The 27,880-nt window shown below is 43.2% G+C and overlaps 1 protein-coding gene across 9 annotated transcripts; it reads left to right on the top strand.

Moving 5' to 3' along the window:
- PISD (phosphatidylserine decarboxylase) lies at window positions 1–27,774 on the top strand. 9 transcript variants are annotated; one of them, XM_055797647.1, is made up of 8 exons: window positions 1–106; window positions 3,611–3,705; window positions 8,803–8,978; window positions 22,146–22,382; window positions 22,504–22,642; window positions 23,458–23,604; window positions 24,539–24,699; window positions 25,029–27,774. In XM_055797647.1, exons 1-8 carry the CDS (start codon window positions 57–59, stop codon window positions 25,251–25,253), a joined length of 1,230 nt encoding a protein of 409 aa, XP_055653622.1. In that variant the 5' UTR covers window positions 1–56; the 3' UTR covers window positions 25,254–27,774. The 9 variants fall into 9 exon arrangements, with proteins under 9 accessions (XP_055653622.1, XP_027636501.1, XP_027636497.1 ...); XM_027780696.2 differs by lacking the exons at window positions 1–106; window positions 3,611–3,705 and adding exons at window positions 17,382–17,798; window positions 19,939–20,104 and having other exon boundaries at window positions 8,842–8,978; XM_055797645.1 differs by lacking the exons at window positions 1–106; window positions 3,611–3,705; window positions 8,803–8,978 and adding exons at window positions 11,778–13,629; window positions 17,382–17,798; window positions 19,939–20,104.
- The last annotated feature ends 106 nt before the right edge of the window (window positions 27,775–27,880 follow it).

Raw genomic sequence — 27,880 nt, forward strand, 5'->3', positions numbered from 1 at the left:
TCGGCCCCGCCCTCACGCGCGGGACGCCGCAGAGGACGCGGCGGCGACGCGGGAAGATGGCGGCGGCCGTAACGCGGGGCCCTGTGGCCGCGCTGTGGCGGAGCAGGTAGGGGCACGGCAGCCGGGACGGCACTGCGCTGCCCGGCGGCGAGGGGGCTAGGGCTGGGGTTCTGCGGCCCCGGCAGAGCTGCGGGCGAGCGGCAGCCGCTGCCTGACAGCCGGCAGCCCGGGGGCGGGGGGCGTGAGGAGGAGCTGGGCGGAGGCCCGGCCTCCCCCGGGCCGGGGGCTGCAGCCGCCCCTTCTCTCCGGCTGCCTCGGTCGCGGGAGCTGCCCTGCTGAGGTGAAAACGCGGTTGTTCGTGGTGCCTCGGCCCTGGTCTCTGGGCATGTGCGAGGAGGCTTGGCCTCGTTCTCCAAGCTGAAAAGAAAGATGAAGGTTTTACATTTTTAAAGAAAGAGAAGCGTGTGGCCTCGTATAATTTTAACTTATTGCGCAGTGTGAGGTTGCCAGTGTGTAAGTGTTTAGTAGGAGCTGGTAGAGGGGGGCAGCTGCTGCCTCCGGTTATATAATCCCGGTGAGGAGCAGCTGTGAGGAGAAGTGCCTTGGCAGAGCCTGGCAGGAGGCACTCGCCTAAAGCTTGTGTTTTTCATAGCAAGGGAACAGTGTTAAGAATCCTGTTTCTGGGAGATAATGCTGTGTTCTGAGGGAGAACACGTGGTCCCCTGACTTCTCTCTTAAAACCTGTTGAAAGCACCTCGTGTGCAGAGTGTGCGTTACCGCCGGCTTCGGTGCCCGTCAACAAAGTGTTGTCCCTCCTTTGCTGTCCCTGATCCCGCAACAGCTGAAGTAAGTAAGTTAACACGGGATCCCGTCAGCTCCTGCTCCAGCAACATCCAGCTGGGTGGTAGAGGCTGGAGGACAGCACCCTCCTACATGCTTGTACCCATCAAGGCCGGATTGTCGGGAGCAGGGAAGATGAGGCTGATGGTAAACTATTTAGTCTTGTTGTCTTTACCAGGTTTCAGAGTAAGGACTAGGCTGGTTTTCCCATGTTGGACACCAAAACCAATTTTGGTAAGAGCTTAGGGTCTACAATTAATTGTTGCATACTTCCTCTGTAATGATGCATCTGCTGAAGTACCAAGTCCCAGTATGCCCTGCCCTACCTTAGCAACATGGACAGCTCCTGGATGCTCCTGTGAAGCCAAACCAGCTACTTCTGTTCTGCCTTTGCGTTATTTTTTTTTAGATTATTATGATTCAAGACATAATACTGGTGCTTTAGGCTGTAGCTAAGTTTTTGGCAGTTTTCGCCAACTTTTTAGTGTTCTAAAACTTTTCTGGTAAATTTAACTATAGTGCTAACTGGGTTAGTTCTTAGATTTTTGAATCCCTTAGAAGTAACCCGCAGGCTCTCAGCTTACTAATGGGCAAGTACTGCTTTAATTCCAGGTGTTTTAATATGTTGTAAAGCAGGCCTTGTAATACCACAAATTAGTGCAGGTCTGGTGTATGACCCAAGTGGATCAGCTGACCTCATTGTTCATGACAAAATTATATCATGTTGCTATGCAAAACATACAGGTTCTGCAGCAGAGTGGGAAGGTTTTTCTGACTTGCTAAGGAAATAATATCCTGGGAAGTGATGCAGCAGTGTGGTATGTTTAGCACCTGGTTACAGGAATTTGTGTTTTGGGGAGGGACCTTCTTGTCACATTTGGGTTAATACAGTAGTTTTGATAGAGACCGTAAATCTGAAGGGCAGAATGAAATATTACTGACACCATATTATGGGGGTAAGTGAAAACTGTAGCCATTTGTCCTTGGCTAACATTAAAACATTGTTAGCAAGTTACTAGTATCATAATGTGATTTCTAGACAAGAAATCTGTTTGTAGACTCTTCTTCTAAATAGAGATGCTGTCTGTATGTAACTCAGTAGGCACCTGAAAGTAATTCTTAAACTCTTAATAATCACTTCCTTGCATTGAATCACCCTGAATGATGCAATAGCTTGTAAGCTAATGAGGTACTTCTGTACTCAGCGTGTATCTGATCAAGAGCAGATGAAAGGTCAGAGGGCCAAATGAAGACATCAAGCTGTGGTATTTGCACCCCGGCAATGAGTGGGTTGCACAAAGACCTGCCAGACCTGGTTTTTCCCAAGGGACTGAGACTGTCGGGTGTGAGAATGCTGCTCCTCTCCTGTCCTGGCTTGGGCCTGTGATTCTATCTAACAGCTGTGTGTGTTGCTCTGTAATCTTTAGTACTTGTCTAATCCTGCTTGTTTATAGACTTTAGACAGGAATAGTTCTTGTACAATTGGATGGATTCTTTTCAGATTTATTAGAAACATGAAATTAAATATTATATATTAAACATGAAAAATCCTGATTGAGCCTTTCCCCTGTGTTGGCCAGTTACAAGTCTACTTTAAGTGTTTTTAGTGGCAGAACCACTTACTTGCATTACTGTTCACCAACGTACAGAGTGATAAGACAAATTCTGAAGGAGATACTCTGTGCCTGGCAGCCTTTTTACTTTTCCAGCTATGCTGTTTGGTCTAATGAATGGCATTACTTCTTCACAGAATCCGTAACTTTTCTGTGTACTCCTCCTCCTCACCAGCATGGTGAGGAAGGAGATACATGAACCCAGTTTGTAAATGTCTCTTAAGATAGTTGCTGTTGTAGGAGGTTCTTAAATAACAGACCTGTGTAGCTGCCTGGATGGAATAATCCCAGGCGCTAAACCATCATTACAAAATTTACCACTATATTTGCAGGCAGAGTTTGTTTTGATCAACACGGTTGAATTCAACTTTGCCCATTATAAATACTACCTTTGGATGGAAGTAAATATGTGTTAGCCACGTTGTCACAGAAGATAACGATGCTTGTGCTATGTAGTTTCCTTGTAAGTAGAGCAATCTTGTTTTAATCTTGTTTCCCCAGCAATATACAAGTAAGGTACTTAACTTAAAGGAGTTGTTTATATGTTGTTGCATAAATTGGTCTGTGTTAAACTGGAAGTAGATTTAGAGAGTACTAACTCTCATCAGTTCTAGAATCCCTATAAAAAAAAAAAAGTGACAAATAGATTACTAAACACATAGGCCAAGGCAGTGCACAAAGCAAGAGTAAATTAGATTATTTTAGCTTGTTTTTTAAAAAAAGGCTCAGGTTGTATTCACAGTCACAAACATTTTAGAACTCCAAACAGGCAAAGATATGGTACATAATGACAACATAATTAGTTGCCTGAGAAGGGCTATTGCCAAGATCAGCACACAATACTCAGAAGAGTATCATTGTTATAATAGAATTAAGCTCAAGAGGAACATATGTCAACATTTGTTAAGAAAAAGATGAAATAGATGCAACATTCAATATCTACAGGAGTAGTTGGATTGTCAGGTTTTTTGTTATTTAGGGAAGAAATAGGCCAGAAGAGAATAGGCTCAGTGGAAATTTTATGATACTTTAAGGAGAGTTTTCCCTGTATGTTATTCAGCTTCTGAACGTAAGATTATCACTACATTGAACTGCTTACATTTGCATTATTAAATATCTGTACTTAAGCAACTGCTTCTTGTTCATTGTATTTTCAGTTTGCTGACTAATTGTAACTTCCTTATACGTGAGAACTTGCGTGTTAGAACTGGACTCCTGTGGAAGCGGCCACCTTCCAGAACATTTTTCAGTGGTAAGTGAAGGCTTGTGTATACCTAGTGTTTTTCAGTTCAGTATTACTCAGTTAGACAAATTATGGTCACATATTGGTGAATTTGAAGTTCTTGAGATTAAAGCAGAAGTGGGAGTCCAGGATCAGAGACCTATTCAATTCATGGCATTTCCATAGACGCAAGCATGCAAATTGTGCTTTACTCATTTAGTGTTATGTTTTCCATATAGTAAAAGAAGTGTATTTACCTATTTCATAAGGTAATATTTCGTATTTCCTTATGAGGTGTTACTCGTTGTTTCATTCATTACCTATTTCATAAGGTAATATTTCATTCATTACCTATTTCATATTTCCTTATGAGGTGTTACACATTGTTTCTCAGCTATTTTGGAAAACTTGGATAGCAAATGTTGTAGCAATAAAAATTTAAAAAAGCCAGAAATCACTTCCTTTAACAAAAGGAGCATTTTGGACAAATAGCTTCCCTAGCCATGGTTGAAAGCTGCTTCTCTGTCCTTTTAGAATTGCCATCTGTTCCACAACAGGTATGAGGAACCCTGCAGAGATGCAAATCTGGACAGATGTTTAGATGCTATAGTATCCAGAGTGGTATTGGCTAAAACTGGAAAGGCAGAGCTGATCCCATCTGGAGGAATGTCAGCCCCCCAAATCAGGAATACCTCCACAGGGGCCATACAACTATTTATCATCTGGGGTATTTTCTCTCTCTCATCCTTTTTGTTCACTCTAACACTGCATTATACCTGTCTGTTTATTAGATAACCGGCTTGCTCTGTCATTGTGATATCTGCTGCCCTAATGGTCTCTTTTAATGTACCCACTTTGAGAGTATTTGTCTTTTTTTAACCTCCTTTGATACTTTGGCAATCATCCTTTTTCACTGGGATTATCACTTCTGAAGAAACCTGTGTAACAGAGCCAGCAAAAGAAGAGCTGGGATAATGAAGTGAATGGCTGCTACATTTCTAATTTTTTTTTTCTACAGGAAATTTATATTGGGACCTGTTTCCTTGGCAATATACCTTTTTTGACAAGTTTGCTATTTAATTAATGTGTTCAAACATTAATAGCAGCTCTGTGCCCCTCATACATGCCTTGTTGTATGTAAATACAATACAAATGCACCTTTCTCATATCGCGTTCATCTCAGCACACTAATGAATTAGATTTTTCCCCTGCGAGCATTTTTGTACAACTTAACAACATCCTGTAAACTAGAAGCTCGTCGTGTAACAACAGTGTCACTTCTTGGCTTCACCAGGTCAGCTGTATGTGAAATGTTTCCTGGTACTCCCTACTCTCAACAACTGCAGAAAGTAGGATATTTTGTAAAGCAAATTTAGTCAGATAGATTGTGATACTAATAACAGGTGCTAGAGGAAGGAGGACTCTGAGGAAGAGCATATATAATGGAATTTCTTTACATGTAGCTTTTAAACTTTCCAAAACATCTGAATTTTTCCTAGTGAAGATGATCTCTGCATAGTAAATTAAAACCCATTAACCATAGGTTTATTTTCCTTCATTAACTTCAGCATGGTACTTAGTTTTCTGAAGAGTCTACAGCTGAAAAACTACTTTTTAAAAGACCGATACAACTTAGCAGAGAGATGCATGTTAGGAATGTGTTTTTATATTAAAAAAAGCCCACTTTAATGAACTTGCTGAGCCACTAGTTCAAGTGCTTCCCACACCTACGTTGTATCCTTTTTCCTCAGTTTGAAATTTGACTTTTTTAAATCAGCTTAATGTCCTGCTACATTTCTTAATCCGTCTGTTGCTCAACAGTGTAGAGGAAAGCACAGCCATGTAGCAGGTCAGGCATGCTTGTATCTTTCTTTTGCTGGACAGTGTCATGAAGGTGGCATGAAAGAATCTGTGTGGATGTTGATTGAGACATCTTTGTAATGGCATAGTTATGAATAATGAACCTGACAACTAAAATTATATCCATTATCGACATGAAAGCCAGTAAACCAGTGTTAGATGTGAAGTGGCTGACTGAGAAGGGCAACATCAAGCTTAATATAGAGTGGATAATAAGAAAGTAATAGCATAAACCAGGTGAGAATTTGTTGAAAATATTCAAATGTATTACCATTTGTAGTGCAACTCATCAGCTATTCACCTTGAAAAGTCTGAATCATATATTAGTATAACAACTGCATATAGTCTTCAATTTTTGTTTCCTTGCTAGCTGACGTATTAATTCCATTTGCTATTGAATCCATTTCTTTGGGTTAACTTTCCTGTCCAAGTCCTTTGGCTGGTATGTCATATTTGGATATTTCATTATTGAAAAATACGCTTACACAGATTAATAGAAAAAAGAGTTCAGTTGTCTAGAAATCAAAGTTAGTCATTACAGAAAAAACCTGGGAAGATGAGTTGCATAATGCAAAATTGTTGATCACATGGAAGAAAAGGTTGTTTGAAGTTAGCTTTGAGCAAATCAACTTTTTAGCCAGCTGTTTTCTAATCCGTTGATATTTTAGATTCTGATTTGGATTTAAATCTAGATGACTTGCAAATTATGCCATTAGGAAGAAAAGATAAATCTTCTTTAGTTTTATCTCAACCCCTTGTAACAGCCTCCCTCTAAGTTTGTATCTTTTTCTAGAAGAAATTCTTAATTTGGTCAGAGTAACAAAGCAACATTTATATCATTACATCTGATTGCATAGATTAGAGCATGCCTTCAGTTATGTAGTTGGCTTACTCATCCTGAATTTTTTAATGTTTGAGGGAATTAATCTTTTTCCTCTGTTCCAGAGAAGGAAAACGTTGCTTTCTTTTTTTTCTTGTTTGCTGAATGTACTCTATGTTTAAGAGAAATCCAAACCAGGTTAGCCTTATCTGTAAGGAGCTCAGATTTGGTGTTGGAAGCATCTGAAAATATATGTTCGAAGTCCTACACCTTTTTCCTCGTGTCCTGGGCTTGTTTGTAGTGGCTCATGTGCCAAGACATGAACTTTCCTCACATTCTCATGCTGCTTGCCAGAGAGCTGCAGTAGTGTTAGTATCACTTGAGAAGATGATGTTCTGCTGAAATCTAAACAGCGCCAACTGCCTGAACATGGTTTTGTTGCCGGAATCAGGAACTAATCCTTTTGTCTTGGAATTTGTAGATTTGTGTGAATTTCATTCATGTCTGAAAGGTGTGGGATTTCATTTTATGAGGACAAAAGCAGCTTAACAATGGTGTGTTAGATGCCTTTGCCAACGATCATGTTTTAGGATGCCAATTATAGAAGTGCTGTTTCATTAATGCTGGAGATGGAGAAAAGTCAGCTCTTCAAATCATTTATCAACAAATTAAATTGTGTTTGCTGCAGCTAGTGGAATATCAGCTATTTTGTCTCTAGCACATCAGTGTAATCAATAGAGGCTCTTCAAGAGGAAACATCCTCTTCCTGGACGCAAACGAGAAAGAGGTGTTCAGGCTGAGGGGTTTTGGTTTGGGAATTTGCTAAGCTCTGGTGAAATAGCTGAGCAGCTTTGCTAACTTAGAGCCAAAGGTGTGGTGGAGAGGGAGTTAAAGGGTTTAGGGCTAAAGAGTTGTCATTGGTCTGTGTACGGACATTTCTGTTGAACTAGTGATGTAAAGTTGAAAGGTTGTAGTATCTTTGTAAATGCAAAACAGATATAAGTCTGTCTTTAAAAACACTGAACTGCTCTAAATGACCCCTGTCCTTTATTGAGCGTTGTTCTTTAGGGCAGAATATTTTCTAGAATCTTAACTGTACCGGTTGTTGCTGCCTTGTTTGTTCGGTTTGGGGGGGTGGGGGTGGTGTCCCTGCAGAAAATAAGATATATATTTTTTTCAGTCAGAATAAAGCTGTTTTCATATTACTATATATTTCAGGACATATAATTCAAACAACGTTTTAAATCACGTACGTAGGAAATAAATGAGCAAAAATCCTGTTTTGGTAAAACAAAATATGAGCAAGAATTACTTTTATTGGGCATCTTTTTACAGCATCATGGATGAAGAACAGCTGAATGCTTCTAATCAGCTCTAGAACTAAAGCTTCCCAGATTTATAAGCTATTACGCTTTGTCTCTATGCTTGCCTAGAAATAGATTTGGTGTTTACTGAATTCTTTTAGTTGTTAATGCATGCTTTCACAGTCAAACCTTAAGCTGGACATTCATGGAACAAGATAAAGTCCATCCGTTTTGATTCTGGCTCTTTTGCATTACTGATTGTTGTGGAAATTACACCAATCAGTGTCCAAGAACTAGTTCCTTTGGGCATTTTCTCTGTCTGGCAGTGACTTACACTCATTGCCAAGAACCTTCAGACTGTAATACGGATGGAAGAAGCACAGTCTAATACTGACTTAGCCCATTAAGCCTGAACATACTTGTTTTCTCTGAAGATTTTGCAAGGGAAATGCTTCCCGCTGCTGTGATTGCCCTGTGCGACTGTCCTGTTGCTTAGTGACAATGCAGTGTATGTGTATCTCACAGACAACATGTAAGGTTTGTTACGCAGGAGGAGCTTGGTAATCCTCAGTGAGAAACAGCCGTAATATTAGATTTCTTTTTTTTTACGTGATGACCTGTATTACAGCGGAAATGTGCTTATTGTCCCATTTACCAAACATACACTAAAGCAGATTGTCGTTTCCTTCCCTTTTCCAGTTAGCTGTACAATTTGGGGATTCCCCAACTATAATGAGAGCTTTAATGACAGAAGCATGAAGCTTCACAGTTCTACAGATTGTTCCCCAGCAACTGGTTATTCTGTACAGTAACAACATGAAAGATCTCTTAGTTGGAAAGTACAATAGTGCTTTCAGGCAGCTCATTTCATGTATTTTTGGGGGTAAGAATGTTGGAAGGATGTAGGGTGGGAGGGACGGGGATGAGATTAACAACACAGGTGAACGAGTGTTCGTCAGCTGAGTTCCAGTGACTTGGTGAACTGCAATAACTGGAGTGCTTAGCAGATTCTGTACATACCTTCTTTGTTGTAGATTTCTGATCACATTTTCACCACCTAAGCTGACATCCCTCACTGCTTCTTTACTTCATGTAGTTGTTCTTTTTCCTGAAGTCTGGCGTTGTTTTCTTTTTCTGTTACAGACAGGAAGAAGCTTCATACTGCTCCAGTAGGGCAAGTCTTCCGCCTGCGCCCCTTCCATGTTCTGGTAGCTACAGGTGGGGGATATGCAGGATACAGAAAATATGAGGATTACAAGTTGGAACAGCTGGAGAAGAGGGGCATAGAGGTGCCTGTGAAGCTTGCAAGTGAGTGGGAGGTAAGAAACGTGGGGCAACTTTGCTTCTTCCACCTTTGATGAAAAGTCTCTCTGCTTTCATTCCAACAAGGGAATGTTTAATTTGTCCTCTTCTGGCAATGCATTTTTGACAAATCATGGAACTGAAGTTTCTTAGTAATTTAAGTAATTATAATTTTGACCAAAGTCAATGTAATGGCACATTAGGAACTGTTGGTGTCTCCTCCATCTTTTAGTTTAGCTGACAGTTTATTATTTTAAATATTTGCAAATCAAAGTTAGAAGGGATAGTTAATCAAGTGGTTGTATTATATATTTTGAATAAAAAGATGTTTGGAAGTCATTGAGTCATTCAGGTGGAAGTAATGTAGTCCACCCTCCTGCTTTAAAGCAGAGCCAACGCTGAATTTAGATTGGGTTACTCAGGGCTTTGTCCACTTGGGTCTTAAAAAATCCCAAGGACAGAGATTCCACAGTGTCTCTGGGAAGCCTGTTCCAATGCTTAATTGTCCTTAGAGTAAAAAATATTTTCCTTACATCCAGTTGGAACCTTCCCTGTTTCAATTTATGGCTTTTGTCTCTCCATCTCCCTCAATAAAGAGCCTGGTTTCATCTTCTCTGTAACCTCTTCTTGGATGTTGGAAGGCTGTTGTTAGGTCCCTCCAAGGCCTTCTCCTTAGCCCATCCTCATAGGCCGTGTGCTGCAACCCTTTGACCAGGCTGCTGGCCCTTCACTGGACATGCTCAAGTCTATCAAGATCTTTCCTGATTCTAAGAAAACTGGACACAGTATTCCAGATGTGGTCTGACATGCACAAAGTAACAGGGAATGACCTTCCCTTGGCTTCTGCTCCTCCATGCTGTTGGCCTTCATCACTGCCAAGGCATGATGCAGACTCCTCTTCAACCTGCTGTCCACTTGCAGTCCTGAGAGAGCATACAGCATGCATCTGCAGTAACTGATGGAGCTGTGGCTCTCTGTAGTACAATGCATTTTCTCATTTTCCCCCCCTTGCATTGCCAGGCAGCAAATTAAGCACATTACGCTATTTACAGAATTAAATACAGAAATCAAAATAGGCAGGACTAAAATTACATATTGTAAAATGAAAAAAAAAAAAAAATCAGTGCTGAGGCTTTTTTGTCCTCGCAGTTCTAGCTGTGGGTACAGCTTGCGCAGTAGTTGTAGGGTTTATCTTCTCACAGGCTGCTCAATCTGAGCTACTCCGGGCATTTCATTTACTTCCTCTATGCCATCATGCCTTACACGCTTTACAAGGAAGCTGAGACAGTATTAATAGCTAGTTAATAAACATCTGGCTGTTTTATTTGTGAATACAGAGCAAGACCTTCTTCTCACAGGTTAACACATAGGTCTGTAATGGCTAATCCTGAGGGTTTTTTGCCTTTTCTTTCTGGATTCCAAGGAGTTTAGAAATCATTGTGGGATTGCAGTGTGTATATGACATTCATAGGTCAAATACCCATGGCAGCACTGAAGTAAGAAATACTTTATAACTTCCTATAACTGCTGTATCTCCTTTGAAATATTAGGGATATTGTACAACTCTGTTAGACATTTCGACGTGTATGTGGTTCCAGACGGCCAGGTGAGTACCTGCTTCAGTGCCATTTCTGAAGGCAAGGAGTTAAAACTTCTAGGATTGTAGCAATGTGTAGGAGATGCTTCAGTATTGACCTTTAGCATCCCCATTTCTTTGCATTCCTGAGCACACTGCCGGTTTGTGAGTGGTTTGGCCACATGCCTGTGGGGGACTAGGCTGGAATTTTTAAATTCATTTTCACTTGTGACCCAAATCAGATATGATCCAGGCAACCCAGATGCTAACATTTTAGACCATGATAGCTCCTGAGGAATTTGTCCGTTAAATCTGTCTTTTGTATGTTCTTTTCCTGCTGAGGCTTATTTCAAACAGGTTTTATGTTCTGATTAAAAAAAGGAACTGGTAAGTGCTCATGGAGTATTTATTTTAAAAAGCAATGTCAATTCAGTTTTGATACTTGAAAACAAATGTTCTTTTCTTTATTGTTCATACTTTTTGGTATGAAATTGGCAATTCCCTTATTAAATTTGCTTTCTTTTATTATACTGATATACTAGTTTGTTTGATGGTTATTTGGGGAAGCTATGAGTATTGCTTTTGATGAAACTGCTTGAAAGGATTTGGTTTTTGCAGTGGGGAATCACAAAACATTTCAACCTGATAAGCAGGGCTCCAAATGCAGCAGATACTAGTAGGAGACTAGGGAGGGAAAGGGAACTTGACAATTATGAGAAAAAAGAGAAACTGTTCAGACATTGCAAGAAATATTCCAAACAGTGAAGGATTCAAGAAAAATAAGAGCTGCATTGTTCCTTGGAAAGTGGAGTGTCTTTTTTTGCTGACCTGTCATTTTCCATTATTGTGTTTTTTACATCCTTGGAAGCACACTTAAAAGTCTGGGGAAGAGCAGTGTCATTTTTAGAGTGGAATAAGCCTTTGCATGGGCAAAAATAGACCAAGTGTGATTGAATGGGCTTTGAAAGAGTAACACAGAACAAGAAACTGCTGCACATGCCCTCGCTGCTGAGCCTGCTGCTGTGAAGTTCTGATTCCACAGTACCAACATCATGTTCATGTGTGAACATGCACTATCTTCTACCTGGCAGCTCTGTGTGTAAGGCAGATCCCCTGCTTCTGAGCAGAAGACAGAAATAGGTGATCATCAGCATGTTACACAGGGACAACCTCCCTGTTGCAGAAGTGCATGTCAGTAGCGTCGTCAAAGTGTGCGTAGTTTTTGATTGAATGAAAGAATATGGTTTTGCTTTGCTCAAGCTTCATAAAAGAAGGGGGGCAGGGGAATCAATCTGATTTAAGTCAAGTGTCCCTTAAGCCTTTCCACAGCAAAAGATGAAACTATTTTTTTGTTTAGCATAGACCTTTTCTTCCTAGATTTTCTTAAGAGACATTATGTAGCTAATAGCTTGAGCTGATTAATGCCTTAGTGTGTCTCCTACTGTGAATACCAGTGAGGATCAGCTTTCATTTAATTAGATGAGGTAAAGCAGAGGGCTTGGAGGGAGACGGGTAGATATTTATCAGAGGGATGGAAGCTTACGGTTTCAAATCCTTGCTGTCACAGAACCTTTCCCAGTGGGGATCTGCATGCATACCATGCCTTTCATATGCTGACTAGAGGCTTTTCACCTCTTCTCACCTGGGCACTGGGGCAGTCGTAGAGTATGGAGGAATTGCTAAGGGAAACCTTGGCCAAAGGGTGAGTTTGGATGAAGTGTGACCAGATGAACAAGAGTTTTCCTCTAAAGAGAGGAACTTCTTGTAGCTGTCCTTGGCTTCCATAGTTTGTTCTGTTTTGTGTAAGTGAAAAGCAGTGTTTGTTGGAGTGATGTGCACCAGGAAGAACACAGTGAACCTTTAAGGGAAGTGAGCTGTAGTGACATCTGATAGTACAGATGAGATGAATACGCAATTCTGTCCTGTTCAAAGCTCAATTTATTGTCATGGGCCACAGTTTCTAAAAACAGCTTAATTCAGTGGGGAAGTGCTTGAGTATTAGGTTTAGGATCTTGATTCTCAGAGATAAACAACACAGGCTTTCCTATTGATATTAAAAACTGCTCGTATTTATGTAACAAAGGATACTGCATGCTATTTTGGCAGTACAAACGGAAGGTGGTTTTCTTGGCCCAGAGGAGACAGACATTTAGTATTATGGTAAGAGGTGTGTATCAAGTTCAGGAAAGAGCTAATAATGGAAAAAACTCTGATTATTTTTTTAATCCAGTTTTAGAAGAATGAAACGTAGTCACCACTTGGTTGATCTCTTATTCGTAATTCTTGCTTCTGTGTTCTGATGTTTGGAGTTTTATTTGAGCAAACATGCAATTACAAAAAAAATTCTCGTAGAGCAGTCCAATGTGTGTGATGTTCAGAAAATGTTTAAAGCGGTGAGATTTCAACATCATCAAAATGTGTGAGGGGCATGATGGCGTAAAGGTTTTTCTCAGCTGTCCTGGAAGACTGAACTGTGTAGAATCTGACCAGTGAGGTGGCTTTTTGACTATGTAAGTCTGTTCTGTCACACACAATTTGCAGAGCATCTCTCTGGGATTAGGGAGCAATTGATTGGGAGCGTCTCAGGGGCGCTTTGGGAGACTGCGGCGTGCTTCCTCGCCACTTTGGCTGGACTCGCGTGTCAGCCTGTGTTCGGGCAGGGCCATGGGGCGCAGGGCAATGCGCTGCTGCTGGATTCGAGCCTTGTTCCCCAGCACGATCTCTCGCCCCGCTGGCTTGGCCTTGGAGGCTAAGGGTGAGGCAGGGGCCTCCCTGTTCCCCGGGAGCGCCGGCTGCCCGCCGGGGCAGACCCCTTCTCCCGCCCCGGGGCGCGGCCGGGCCACGCAGCGATGTCGCCGTGTGCCGGCTCCGCCGCTCGCTCTTACTCCTCGTTGTTCCCTTTTTCTCCTCGCTCCCTCCTGCCCTGGCCCCTCCTCCGGAGGGGGCCGGGGCGCTGCGGGTAGGCCCAGCTGCGGCGCCACTGGCCGGGCGGCGGGCGGAGGAGGGCCGCCTGCCCCACGCCGCTTCCTTAAGGCGCGGAGCGGGCGGCAGCGGCGCGGCCAGCGGCGGGGAGCGGCCGGTAGCGGCGAGAGGTAGGTGGGGGCCGCCGCCCCCTGCCCCGCCGGGCGGAGGGAGGGCTCGGGGCTGGGCGGGGGGCGCTGCCCGGGCTATGTTCAGGCGCCGCGAACGGCTTCGCTAGGGCGGGGGCGCGGCGGGGGCCGGGGGTCCTTAGTTAATCGCTGGGCTCTGGCTTGCTGGAAGTTGCGGGAGAGCTGTTGTGAAGTCTCTGCGCTCTGATGAGCAATCTCGTAGCGGATTTAGCGTTCCGGCACCGCGGATCCCGGCGGTACCTTCCCCGGCAGCCTCTGCCGCCGCCGGGTCCCGCTTTGCTGGGGAGATGCAACGCGGCTTCAGGCTGCCGTGGGAGAGCCTACACGGGACAGAGGGTTTGCTTTGTACATCTCTGAAGCTAAAATACCAGGGTTTTAAACATGAAGTGGCATACGTTACTACAAAATATTAATACAGTGTGGATTAGGTGTCATAAATTTTCACGTCCCTTTGCAAAAGTAAATAAAACTTTCCTTCCTTGCTTCACAGAAGAGATCTTTGAGGGTATGTAACAGGCTTTTGGCCCAGAATTCTGGTTGAAGTTTAAAAAAACCCACCCGACTTTTCATGGCTAGCTTAAAATACTCCCCCCCCCCCCCCCCCCCCCTTTATAGAATGCAACTAAAATAGCAGTATAAAACTAGCGGAAAACAATCAAAATGTTTATATAGAAAGGCTTCTTCATATGAAAAGTAAAGAATTTTAGAAATGATGGGTAGATCAAGCAGAGCACGGTATGTTTCCTTAGCCAGCAGCAGTACAGCTGGGGAAGGTGGCACAGCTGGCCAGGTCCTGTGTGCCCGAGCTGGAGGTGACCGTGCTGCTCCACAGTGCTATGGCCTTGGCAGAGGCTGGCTCTGCACTCGGGGTTCCCCGCAGCAAGAGAGCAGTTCTGGGGGGCTCTTTGAGTTCGGGAGGTCCTGAGTGGGCGTGGAGCATCCAGCATTTCCCTAGCTGGGCTGGCTCCGGAGAAGGATGGGTGGGAACGTGACTGGAATTAAACAGATACTGCTGGGAAAGGAATGGGACCTTTAATAAACGGTCACAGAGTACCTCTCCCTCGATTGCAAGACCTTATTTTTGCTGGCACTTAAATAGAACACAGGATCGTTTGGATGGATACGGTGCATTTTTCAAACAGTAGCCCTGTTACCAAATGTAGAAAGTATGACCAGAGGGCTTTGAGCACTCCAACGAGCACATTCCAAGCCTAATGATTCATGCTTACGACTTAAAAGTGAGGCTGCAGGTTTGAAGTTCAGTTGCCTATTAGTCTTTCCTGCAAAAGCCTTGCTGTGTTGTTTTTTAAAACTTGAGGGAAGGGCTTGAGGTAGTAATAACAAGTAATTAAACGGGGCCGCTGGATTTTGTGCTTATTTGAGCTGACAGTGCAGAGTGGTGTTGCATAGCTGGCAGATTAGCAGTTCTCTATTAGATAATAATTCTCTAGGGATTTATACCTGCTGGTAACTGCTTTTACTTACCTCACATGGATTCTGGGTGCATTCAGACAGGTCAGGGAGTTTGGTACTGATGTCCAACCTTCTACAAACCAACAATCATAAGATTCTTGTCTAAGACAGTATCGTAGGCTCTGCGGCACTGCCTGTCCCAAAAAGTTCAGCTATTGTGATGCCATTATGCGAGTTCCTCTGTTTCCCTGTGGAAAGTGGGTAAAGTCAGGGTGGATTTTTCATTTCAGCCTTCTTACACTGTAGGAACAGCACATTGTTTCTGGGGCAGCCGCAGCGGGGATGGCAACTTGCCATATATGTCAGCATTTTACACCGGACTTGGGTATTTGCATCTTGGTGTGAATGTAATGAGGTCAGTAGAACTGAACTTCAGAGAAACATAGGCTTTCTTACTCATCTGAACTCAAGTTTTTTTTTTAAGAAGTGGAGAAAAAAAACTTTTAACACCAGTATTCCTGTCTCCCTGGAGAAGAAGCTCTCTCTTGAATGACATACTTTGTTTTGAACTGAAAGGTGGTAGTACCCACTGCACTGGGCTGTAGAACATTTCAATGTCCATTTGTTTTTAGGGAGCAGGTAAGCTATTTAACCTTTTCCATGCTTTCATAGAATCAGGCTTGTTCAATCTAGAATATAATAATGTCTTGAAAATGTATTGGGGGATAAGATAGAATTTCTGCTGAGAGAGCTTGTGGGTTTACCTTCCTTATCCTTAAGGGAAGAGTACTGAAGAAAAGGTAGATAAGACTTCTGTTTGCTCTGTTGTCTTTCCGCAAAGTCATGCATAGGTGAAGGTCTTCAGAGGAGGAGATCAGAGCAGGGAGCAGGGTGCCAGCCTGGCCTGCGGGAGCTGGGTACAGCTGGGTGCTGCAAGCTGCCTGAACAAAGGGCAGGCTGCGGGTTGGGGTGCTCTGCCTACTTCTGCCTGGCTTCACCAGTGCCAAACTCTCTCTCCACAGTTTTGTGAAGACACGTGTTCAGTGTGAAAATTATTTTCATCTTGGACTGATGAAGTGCCTTTTGAAATGATGTTGGCAATTTAGCATGTTTCTATTTGAAATTTAGTATTTAATGGTGGTAATTTCTAATGTTGCTGGCAAATCAAGAGAAGTAGCTCCCCTGTGTGCCTCGTCGCTTTTCTTTGATTTTTGATGGGATTTTGGGTAACTGCTTTCATCATTTTAATCTACAGATGGCTTCATTTTTGTTGTGTAGGAGTTCCTTGTGCTAGCCAGAGAAAGACTGAATAGTATTTTAAATAGGAAAACAAAAAAAGTTGGCACAGGGCTCAAGGATGAAGCAGTATGTGTTGAGTGCTGTCAGTTGATCTTAAGTTTACCTTCTTTGAATGTTGGGGTTTTTTTTCCCCCAATATGCAATTGTTAAAATTTAGTTCCACTTCCTGAACCAGGGATTAGGTTTCAAGCTCCCTTAACAGTCCAGACCCAGTCACATGAGATGCAGAACATCTTTTGAGATGTGCTCTGCAGGGTCGAAGAGGGAAATGTCTCGCTATGTATATTCAAAATGCTCAGGTAGATGTACTGCAGCCTTTTGGTTTTAAAAAACAAAACCAAACCAAAACAGCTTCCTTTCCTCATGTTTTGTATTTTAGTTCTTTCTACTGGACATAAAAGCTGTGACAGAACTGGGAGCCACATAATAAGACTCGTTAACTCTTCTTTTATACCCAGTTCTCAAGCTGGCCCTAAACCTGGCTTATTTCATTACGGATCTGGGTATTTGTAGAAGAATGTCCTGTACCTGCTTCCTGTGTGAGTCTCTTTGAGATGGAAAGAGACTTAATGAAATGGATGTTTGTGTCTGACTAGGGCTGTAAAATAGAAAGACGTTCCTTTCCTTTCTGTTTTCTTCTTTCCAAGCTGGACATTAAGAGTAGGAAAGGTTTTTTGGTGCCCGGCAGTCCAGAACTCTTTAAGAGACAGCTGCTGCACTGCAGATTTGAAGCTGGGAGTTATCTCCTCCTCTTCTCCGCCCCATTCCTCCTCCCAGCCTCGGACTCAGCCTAGCTCTGGGGTTAGCTGTGCAAGGCCAGCTGGCTGTTCAGCTGACTGTAGTGCCTCGCTGCCCAGCAGCCTGAGACTGCAGGGTGTTTTTTGGAGAGTTGGGGTTCAATGGCCACCCTGGCTAGCAAGAAGCAAGGACTGCTTATACGGACAGCTCGTTTTTACCTTGTGCAGAGTCGGCTTTGTAGTGGGATGTTGAAATATGACACAATGCCTGTTTGTTTGCAATAGCTGCAACCCTCGTAGCAGAGATTCAAGTGGGAAACAGAGGGGGAATCCAGAGACAAACCAGCGGGGGAATTAGGAACTGTGACGCCGTGTCCTCTCTCCTGTGCCGGAGCAAGCAAAGGAAAGAGAGGTAGAGGAAAAAAGACTGAGCCTTGCAACCAACCGTCACCCTGACGATGTGTCAGTCAAACACCCTGCAGGGACCAGATCTGCACACAGGGAAATGGTGAGATGCTATAAAGTTTTATCTAACCCTCCACCCTCTTGCTACAACCTCCACAAAGTTAAAATTCATGTCCGGAGGCTGCGTTCAGGGAACGGCGGCAGCGGCAGCTGTGCCGGGGACCAGCACCCACAGCCGGAGAGGCCAGGCCCAGCTGGCTCTGCTGGTGGTACACCAAATAGGAGAACTCGTTTCAGGTACTGTTCAGTATTTTCTGCGTTGCAGGAATGGTGACTGAAGGGAGAAATGAGGGAGGGAGGATGGGAGGGTTTCTGGGCAGAAGGAACGACAGCCGCCTGCAAAAGCTTTTGTTTGGCCTAATTACTATAAAGCTTCTTACGCGTTGAATTGGTAGAGAAGGGCATGCTGTTATATGACAAGGGGAATGAGGAGCCTGTCATTCCTTTGCTTTCTACTCTCCATCGCTAGGAGAATGGAAAAATTAGTGAAGGACCGCTCTGAAACCAGGCCAAGGCAGTGAGAAGCCCGAGGGCTCCGGAGCGGAGCGAGCTGCCAGGATGCAGCTCTGCAGGGATTGGTCCATGGGCGACTGCAGTGAAGGGGGGGGGAGAGCAGCGGGAGGGGGAGCGGGACCTCCGCTCTCAGCGCTGGCAACCTGGCTCCCGCGAGCAGACTGCAGGCTGGTGGGTGGTGAGGATGGGAGGAAGAATGTCAACTGTGCCTTCCTATTGCCGTGTTGAGTCAGCCCCCCCCTGCCGAGCAGAAAGCCAGCTTTACCTCTGCTGAGGCAGCACTTCATCTTCTCAGGGTGGTTTTCTTTTTGTTGTTTTTAGTTTCCCCTTGCACTGTGATGCAAGATCATCCTCTGTTTTTTACTTACTAATTCTTGGGGGAAAAGTAGTTGTGTTCACTGCAGAAAAAATTGCTGAGCCAAAAGCACCATTGGTGAGAGTTGTACCTGCCTGCATGGTATTTTAATTGTTCCAAGTTTTGAAAAGAACATATTGCCAGGAAAATTTCCTTTTAACTTCCAGGCTTCTTTCCATCTTGGAAAGACATAAGCAGTTTTTCATAGTTCATATCATATAATCCAGTGAGAGCGAGCTGTTCAGAGCCAGAGCGTACCACTTGCAGTTTGTGTGCACACACAGCTGTATCCCGGTCGCAGGCACACTGCCTTCAGCTGTGTGTGGAGAACAATCTCTTAGCCAGGATTTAAGTCGGTGCCTGGAAGATTTGAATGTTTTGCCCTCAGGTAGGCAGACTTCCGTGGAAACGCCAATGGTTTCTTCATGCGTAGAAGGCAGAGGATAAATAGGGACCTGAAAGGGTCTGTCATCCAGACTTCCTGCAAGGGTCTGAACTGAGGCCCATGGTGTCCTCTGCTAATAAGCTGAGCAGCTTTTCCCTCTGAGATTTACAAGTTGAACTCCTCCACAGCCATACGTGCAAAGTGAGTTTCCTCTCAGTCAGGACATCTACATGAGAAAAAAATCATAGGTGTGGTTGGCTATGAGGCAAAGGAGTTGGTTATTGGGCTGCAGAGACTAGGTTATCTTGCAGCATTAGCAATATCAGCTTTGTCCACGTGTTCTCTGTTCAGAACCAGCACACCCAGTGAAGGTTTTAAGGTTTTACTTGTAAATTGTATTCATTAACTCCAGAGTGCCGCTCCTGCTGCGTCTCAAGCAAGTGCTTGTTTCTCAGTTTGTGAGTGACCCACAGGTCTGTGTAAATTTCACTCCAGCATCTTTTGTGGTACAAAATACAACTGGAGGCACAATCTAGTCAAGATGCCTTCAACATGTGAGCCCTCTGAGCGACCTCAGTTTATTAGGTTTCAGGGATTTCTTTCAGAGTATCTGTTGTTGCCTTAAAGTTGTCCCTCCATAGAGTTCTAATTAAAATCCCAGCATCATACATTCCTAGCTTAGGGAATGCTGTTTGCTGTCTACTTTGACTGTCCAGCAGCTGGAGCAGTCGCAAGACATGTTTTCTGGGGATGTGCTCTACTGAGATTTGTTATTTCCACCGTAAACTATTGTGTTACGTTGTTAGCTGGATGAGCCAGCTGTGGCTTTGTTTTCAAATTTCACCTGCAAGTGATCGTGCCTTTAATTTTTGAGGGTATCATTCATAAAATGTGACCGGTGAGAGTGAACGCCATTTTTCGGGCAGAGGATTTTCTTCCTTTTTTTGAACATAAACTGCTCTTTATTTTGGGAAGGGGAAGAACTGCTCAAAATAAAGGAGTAAAGACTTGCAGAATCAATGTTTAAGTAAAGATTAGCAGGAATAAATCATCCCCAGCTACCAGAAGCTGGTGGTTCTGAAGCTGAGATGGCTGACCCTCATATTGTGTATGTAATCTTTCAGGTTGCAATTTCCCCAGCTGGCCCTGAGGCGAAGGTTGGGCCAGCTAAGCTGTATGTCTAGGCCTGCTCTGAAACTCCGTTCTTGGCCTCTGACTGTTCTCTATTATCTTCTGCCTTTTGGTGCTCTTAAACCCTTGACCAGAGTGGGATGGAGGCCTGTGAGCAGGGTAAGTGTGAGCAGGTGTCTCTTGCGCTTCGTGTCTGTTAGCAGTTTTATCCTGAAGGGAGCTGGCAGCAGCTGGGTGTAGAGATCCTTAACGTCGGACAGGCGGATGAGCACTGGCACGAAAGCAGAGAGATGCAATTCATGTTCCCCTTTAGTTTTTACTGTGCATAGTTGTGTTGACTAATTGCTTCAGACAAGTGATTTTTTTCAGTAGCAGAGAATTTCTTTGTCCTCTAGCAGTCAGAGATCTACCCAGGAAAATCAACAGAAACTTTTGAATTAATTCAGTCACCTCGAAGTATTCGGGCTAGGATAAGGCAGACCAAACATCTTCTCAAGTTCCCTTTCCTGGCCCCATTGAAATGGTCTCGTGCTTTCTGTCATTTTTGCACAGAGAGGGCTTGTTCCTCAAGTTCTTTGAGCATTTGTAATCCAGCCTGTCCAAACGATATGCAAATCTCTGCTCAGATGCTGTTGAGAGCAGGGTGTAGGATGCCTTGCACATGGTTATTCTCCCCACAAATCATGCAATTTCAGAATGCAACAAGCACACGCATATTTTGATTGAAAACTGCAACAAAATTGTCCTTCTGAAGACTATTTCACTGAACAGCTGTTCGGTTTGATCCCATCAACTTGAAAACCAGGCTCTTTTGAGAGAAGAGGCTACTAGGAAATAGTACTTTTGACAATTTTTGTGATTTTACAGTTGTATCTGCATATTCTCAGCGTTTGGGAAACTTTTATTTTAGAAATTTATTTTAGAAATAAACACTGTATGTTAATATAGCACATCAAATGGCAAAATGGTTTTTCTTCAGTTCTTCAGCTTCTGTAACCTAGGGTAGTGTTCATTTAGAAGTTTTTATGTGAAGTAAGATTAGGTTGGTGTTTTCTTTCTGAAATACCACCGTATGTGACACCCAACAGTGATTTGTGAGTGAAATTTTCATTTGTCATATTTGATACAACGGACAGGCTCTCAGCCACTATGTGCTTCTGTTCGTGTTTATGGCTGTGTTTTGCAAGACTTAATTTTGAGGATATGATTTAATACTGAGAATAAATGACGACTCAGTCGGGAGTTAAATGTAGCTGAGCTGTACTGTTCAAACAAATGGTACCAGATTCAGCAGATCACTGCTTCTTTAGCAAAACTGGTTTCAGTTTCCTTGGTCCACACCCCCCCACGCCTGGATTACACGATGGTCATGCAAGCTTTTTGGCTGCCGCGAAGCACCGCAAACCCCAGAGGAGTTACTTGCTGGAATGACCAACAGGAAGACACCGTCATCTGTCCAGTTACATCAGCAGCATGTACCTCTTACCGACATTGTTTCATTTGTTTTTCTTGCTACTAAAACTTAGGCTTTGGTGTAAGTCCAAAGGTATATTTCTACAGAAATAAAGGCACTATATACTCTTGCAATTAGCAACTCCCATTGCTGTGAGAGAAAGGGTAAGGCTGGCCCAAGTTTATACTGGTGCAGCTGCATCCATATGTAAACATATGGATGGATATGTTTCTTTGATCGTACCAGTATCATTAGAGCAGTACAGTACGGGGATGTGGAAAACCACCCCCACCGGTAGATGCCTCTGAGAAGCACATCATCGAACACTGAGAAATTATCTTTCAGTCAATTTTCATTTGGTTATCTACATAAATGAATATATTGGTAATGTTTAACCCTCCTGATGAGTGTTCTACTGTGTCTTTTTTTTTGTAAGCCTCATATTGGGCAGTTTCCAGTAACAAATGCGGAGCTTCAGCCTGCAGGGGAGTGGAGATTCTGGCTTCAGTGTAAGGTTATAGTAGGTTTCATCCTGTCCCTCGTCTGCTCCCATCAGAACGGAGGGAGTGAGGATGAAGCACAGTGTTTTTTGCCACCATAAAGGTTACTTTGTGTGTAGTGTAGCCCGCTGGATTCAAGGAGTGGTTAGCAGGGTATGGTTTGAGCCTTTATGTTTTATGGGGAGAAGTAAGAGAAAGCTGTCAGTGGGAAGAACCGAATGACGTGGTGCAATTCATCTTTCTTTAGGTTGCTCTGTACAAATCGGTACCAACTCGACTGCTCTCGCGAGCCTGGGGTCGCCTGAACCAGGTGGAGCTGCCTACATGGCTCCGCAAGCCCGTTTACAGCCTGTACATCTGGACATTCGGAGTGAATATGAAGGAGGCAGCTGTTGAAGATCTGCATCACTATAGAAACCTCAGCGAATTCTTCCGCAGGAAGCTGAAGCCACAAGCGCGGCCAGTCTGCTGTGTGCACAGTGTGGTGAGTAAAAGGAAACGAAGGCTTTACACTACCAGCTTCCTCCCACCCCCCAAAGGAACGTGTCTGCTTTATGAGGTATAATGAATTACTAATGTGTTTAATTTTTTTCTCTTCCCTGTAGATTAGTCCCTCTGATGGAAAGATCCTTAATTTTGGACAGGTAAAAACCTGTGAAGTAGAGCAAGTAAAAGGGGTTACTTATTCTCTGGAATCTTTCCTGGGACCTCGCATCTCCACAGAGCAACTGCATTTTAGCCAGGGTGAGTGCTGTGTTTCTTCTGCTCTGCCCTTTCAGTGTTCTCAGAGATCATGAGAAAAGCAATTGCTGCTTTTCTCCCCCTCCCCCTTTCTGAGATTGTCAGGAACAAAAGCAGGTCTGATTTTTGTTTGGTTTTATTTGGGGATAAACATGCGTCTCTCAACAGCAGCTTTATAGTGTCTTGCCTGGCTCGTTCCAATTATCTGAATTTAATCACCTGGGTCCTACAATTAACTCCCAAGATCTGCCACCATAATGAGACAGTAGCATTCCTGCTGTCAGACTGAAGTGTGCCCAAGCACCTGTTTAGCAAAAATTGTATAAGCTACTCTATAACATGATTTATGCTCAAGCGCTAAACTTGTAATGACTTGTGCTGTTACGGCTCTGCAAACAGTAGCATTATTTGCAGCATGAGCACAAATGCAACTGATGCCCTTTATAAAACCAGGGAGTCTTCACAAATTCTGTCTTAAAAGGGTAGCTTTGAGAAAAGTCTGTTCTTAAAAGGGTAGTTTTAATTCTGTTTCACTGGGTTTCAGTTCCTGTTCTGTTTAGGGAAGGGCAAATTCCAAAAAGAAGGAAATTCTAAAATTATTAAAACAATACAGGATTTAATTCTGCTGTAAAGGGAAAAGAACACTTTGAAATAGTGGATCCTTGGACAAAGCGTATCTTTTTGTTGTCTCAACAATATACGTGGACTGCATTTAGTCCTCTGCTGTCACCACTGGTTCTCCTGTAGACTGCTCAGCTGTGGTAGATGACTGCGAGAAGTATTTCTTTAACCCCTTTCTTTCCATGGTTTCTTTGCAGCCCCAGCTGGTAACTCTTTTCAGCAACAACTAGTCACAAAGGAGGGGAATGAGCTGTATCACTGTGTAATCTACCTTGCACCAGGGGATTATCACTGCTTCCACTCACCCACAGACTGGAGAGTGGCACACCGACGTCACTTCCCAGGTATGTTTCCGTTCCTAGAAAATGGATGCAGAGCAGCTATGGCAGACAGCACGGGTATGGGCCGCAGCTGAACGAGGCACACTGCTGGGGCAGTTGTACCATCACATGATAGGTAACAGTAGAAAAGTGATTTGTCACAAATGGTAATGAATTTTATAGTAGTATAGTTTACCAGAACAAATCCCATAGAAGTGGTGAAAACAGTAATATTGTATTCAAGCTTTTTTTAGTTTTAGTTCTTTGAAGTAACTGTTGACGCATGCTGACCTGACTTGTTCCCAAACACCCTCTGGTCATTTTGTAGTGTGGGAATGAGTCCCTGGTACCACCTCAGTTTGGTGGTAGAGGTGTAGGTATGACTGCTGCTAGAACAGGCTTCAGCTAATGCAGACATTTTGAAAGGGACTCCCCCCCCCAGATCTTGCTCCCTCCTTTAAGAGCAGGCTTTAACTGTCTGGAAATGCAGTCACGGTGAAGCTGTAGATGGGAATAAGTGAAAGCCGAGGGAGGCAGTGGGGGTACCAGTCAGCCTGAAAATAACCATTTTCAGGTATGAAAACTGAAACCCTTTGTGCTCGAGCAGAGAGAACTGGAGATGGTGTTCCAGACTATATTCTAGCCTTAAAACGAAGAATGAGCAGGGTCATTGGCTTTCCTCTGATTCTGCTAAGAAAAATGAAAAGTAGTATGAACCCTGCCCAGGAGTGTGGATCATTCTGGACAGGAGACTGAAGATTACATCTTCCTAGGACCCTTTTGTTTTCACTGCAGCCTTGTCTTTCATTCGCTGTGCCTAGCATTTGCCTCTCTTGCTACAAACCAGTGACAGACTTTACTTGATCGGTTACAGTCATATTGAAAATAGCATTCAGATAGCGTTACAATACTGCTACAAACCAGACAACTTAACGGAACCATTTTCTCACTATTGTAGGCTCTCTGATGTCGGTGAATCCTGGAGTTGCCCGCTGGATCAAGGAACTGTTCTGCCACAATGAACGGGTTGTCCTTACAGGTGACTGGAAATACGGCTTTTTCTCTTTAACAGCCGTGGGTGCCACAAATGTGGGCTCTATCCGCATCTACTTTGACCAGGTAAGCAAGACAGCAGTAGGCAGCTTTCTGGTTTTGATGGGTGATTGGTACAGTATAATAAAATAAAATTACAAAAAAATTTTTAAAAAATATTCTTACCCTGAAATTAAGATGTTTTGCAATACTGATGTTCTAAGACTGATTTAAATAAGGAAGCCAGTGCCAGTATAGACTATTTTTTTTTTTAATATTCCTATTGTACTTTGGAATTGTAAGCAAGCCTCCTGCATTGAAAATGCCTGGATCTCCAGATCTCCACAGTCCACAGCTGTGCTAAGGAATATAGAAATTGAAATCCTCAAGTAACAGTTTCTCTCTTCTCCGTACAGGATTTGCATACCAACAGTCCATGTTACTCTAAAGGTTCCTACAATGACTTCAGCTTCATAACCAACAACAACAAGGAGGGGATCCCCATGAGGAAGGGGGAACATTTAGGGGAATTTAACTTAGGCTCCACGATCGTACTGATCTTCGAGGCACCCAAGGACTTCAAATTCCACCTCAAAGCCGGACAGAAGATCCGCTTTGGAGAAGCGCTGGGCTCTCTATAGAAACTCTCTCAGCAAGAAGGTTTTCTATAGGAAGGAATGCGTAGCACACCACTGAGTGTTTCACTGACATATGTATCACTCAGCAGGACCTGGGTGAGGAACACAGATGTCACTGCTGTGTTAAACTGGAGAGTACTGGGTCTACATTTACATGCTGCTGAATGCAGAAAGAGACCTGAATGACCATAGACGTATCAGGGACAGCTGCCTTGTAAAGATGGTGACAGTGGACGGAGGTTTCTGTCCCACCCTGTGCCTGTAGTCTTTCATGTTCTCCCCTCAATGTGCCACAGGATAATTATGTTGTTAAGGCATCTTAAGTCCCTTTTAAGCCTTCCTAGGCTGTGCAGGTGCAATGGGGAAGGGTGGAGGTGGAGATTAGCTGAATTTAAAGGGACAGGGACAGGCTGAGTCAGACCTTTACTAAAGAATGTGTTCCTGTATTTATTTTGTTCTACAACACTCAAGCAGACGTTCCTGTATAAAGGCAGCCTGTGAATGCATAGATTGCCAGTTAAAGGGGCTAGTATGGCTTCACAGCCCCAACTAAGCAAAATGTACAACAGACAGCATTCATACAATAAATTACTCATCCAGGTTTTCTACTGTTAGACAATTTAAATTTTTACCTGACATTATCCCTTTAAAAATGGACTGCACTGTATTTTAAACTTGACAACACTGTGTCTACATTCCACATGATGAAACTGGTTATCGAGGGATTTTCTTTTAAAGAAGAAGAAAAAAAAAAAAAAAGGCAAAGCTGTGTCTCCTATTCCTAACCCATGGTTTCATTTTGCTATTCTGGCCTTAAAGATTTTGTTTGTATGAGAGACAGTTACTTCACCTCTTGAATTAAGGGGTTAGAAGACATAGGGGCTGGTTTTCTTCTGGGATGCAATGGGATGGCAGCCAAAATAGGTTTTTGCTTTCTGCTATGTATCTTCAATGTTGTTTTGTCACTAAGTTCTTGAAGAATTAATTCTTCTACTTACAGAACAGTTTCAGATACTTCAGGATCATTTTTTATTGCATGGAGGGAAATGCCCTGTGCATTGACTGTGTATAAAAAATATTACGGATCTTTCAAGCAATCCCAGGTTGCCTCCCAGGTGCCAACCTCGCCCTCCTATAATGGATTGGCAACAATTTCATCTTATTCAAAATATATAAACAGCACGACAGCCCTGACTTCTGCCCTCATACTTACCAGGGGCTGAAAGCTCTATGCTGAAGCTTCATCCTACCGTAAAACTTCAGAGCCTCTTTGTAACTTCATGTCAAGAAGAGTTAAAAATCTTAACACCTTGGATCTGTTGAATATGGCACTGATAGAAACTGGTACCAAAGTGAAGAAGAGGAATTGAGTTTTAAGGCAATGTATCAATTGTTTTTAGAGAATAAACTTTTTCAAGTCCAGGTACTCAAACATTTAGAACTGACTTGGCTGTCCAGAGTTTATGAAACCTGCCTTTCTGCTCTTTGAAAGATTTCACGTATTACTTCCTTGCTTGAGCTACGTTTCTGCTGCTTGAAGGAGATGGTAGGCTTTGACCAGCTCCAGTTTCCTAAAGAAAAACTTTTCTTTGTATGCACTGCAGAAAATAGAATATAATTTTGTTGTACAAATGTCTGGTTTGCCAAGTCCTGTATGCTTAGCTTGTCATCAGGAAAGAAGGGATGATAAACTGCCTCAAAAGTGATGTAGCCCAGCCATGACACAGATGATGGTGGCTGTTTGGGTGACAAGCAGGAGAAAATTCATTTGGCTCTGAGAGTCAATGTTTCCTCACTTTACACAGGGGGGAGTTTGAAAGCTTGAAGTGGCTCTCAGCCACCTATCTTGTTACGCTTCTTGGCATTAGCAAGGTTCCTCCTGCAGCAGTATATTACCATCTACATGTTATAGAAATGTGCATTTTTTAAACCACTGAAAGTGAGAAAAGACTAAGGCAAACATCAACCCCAAGAGGATAAAGCTGTGACTGGCCTTCAGTGGCACTTTAACAGTAGAAAGCAAATTTGTTCTAGTGGATGAGAGAACAGACAACTGGATCTTTTCCCCCTTTGCCACTGGGCACCTATGACATCCAGACACAGCCAAAGCAATTTAAGCTTTAATTTCTTCCTACTCAGCATCATCATCCACAGTATCTGAAGATTCCTGTTAGCGTAGTAACAGAGGACTGGTTACCTGATGTTTGCTTTACTAGAAATCTGAGAAGGGGAGGATTCAGCGTGCAAGTGGCTTTTTTTGTGATGGTCTTAATACTGTGCAGAGCTAGCTAATTAACAAATATTACTTGTTACGCAGTTGTCAGCAACGCACCCTGGAAGTGAAAGCAAAGTTCCTAGCAGGTACTGATAATGCTGTGAATTTCTCCTGCACGGAGAATCCATTTAATTCAACTGTATCAGTAGCACGGTATTTTTGTATGTCAACGTGTATGACTTACTGACATGAACTCATTTAATTGCAAACATTTTGAAATAAAGAGTCTTATCAGTGTTGCTTATCTTTCTGAAGTGTCAGGGTAACCTAAACTAGGTATTGTGAGCGCAGTGTGAGGAACAGTAGGCTCCTACTTGGTTTTTAACCAGTATAGTAATAAAATAAAGCAAGCAAA

The sequence above is a fragment of the Falco peregrinus genome, chromosome 2 (genome assembly GCF_023634155.1).
Source record: "Falco peregrinus isolate bFalPer1 chromosome 2, bFalPer1.pri, whole genome shotgun sequence".
NCBI lineage: Eukaryota > Metazoa > Chordata > Aves > Falconiformes > Falconidae > Falco > Falco peregrinus.

What these genes read in the sequence shown, in the direction of transcription:
- PISD (XM_027780696.2), top strand. Translation starts at nt 17,602, where the DNA reads ATGGTGAGATGCTATAAAGTTTTATCTAACCCTCCACCCTCTTGCTAC. An exon ending in GCAACTGCATTTTAGCCAGG is followed by an intron (nt 22,643 to 23,457) that starts GTGAGTGCTGTG and finishes GTTTCTTTGCAG; the next exon opens with CCCCAGCTGGTAACTCTTTT. An exon ending in TCCGCATCTACTTTGACCAG is followed by an intron (nt 24,700 to 25,028) that starts GTAAGCAAGACA and finishes TTCTCCGTACAG; the next exon opens with GATTTGCATACCAACAGTCC.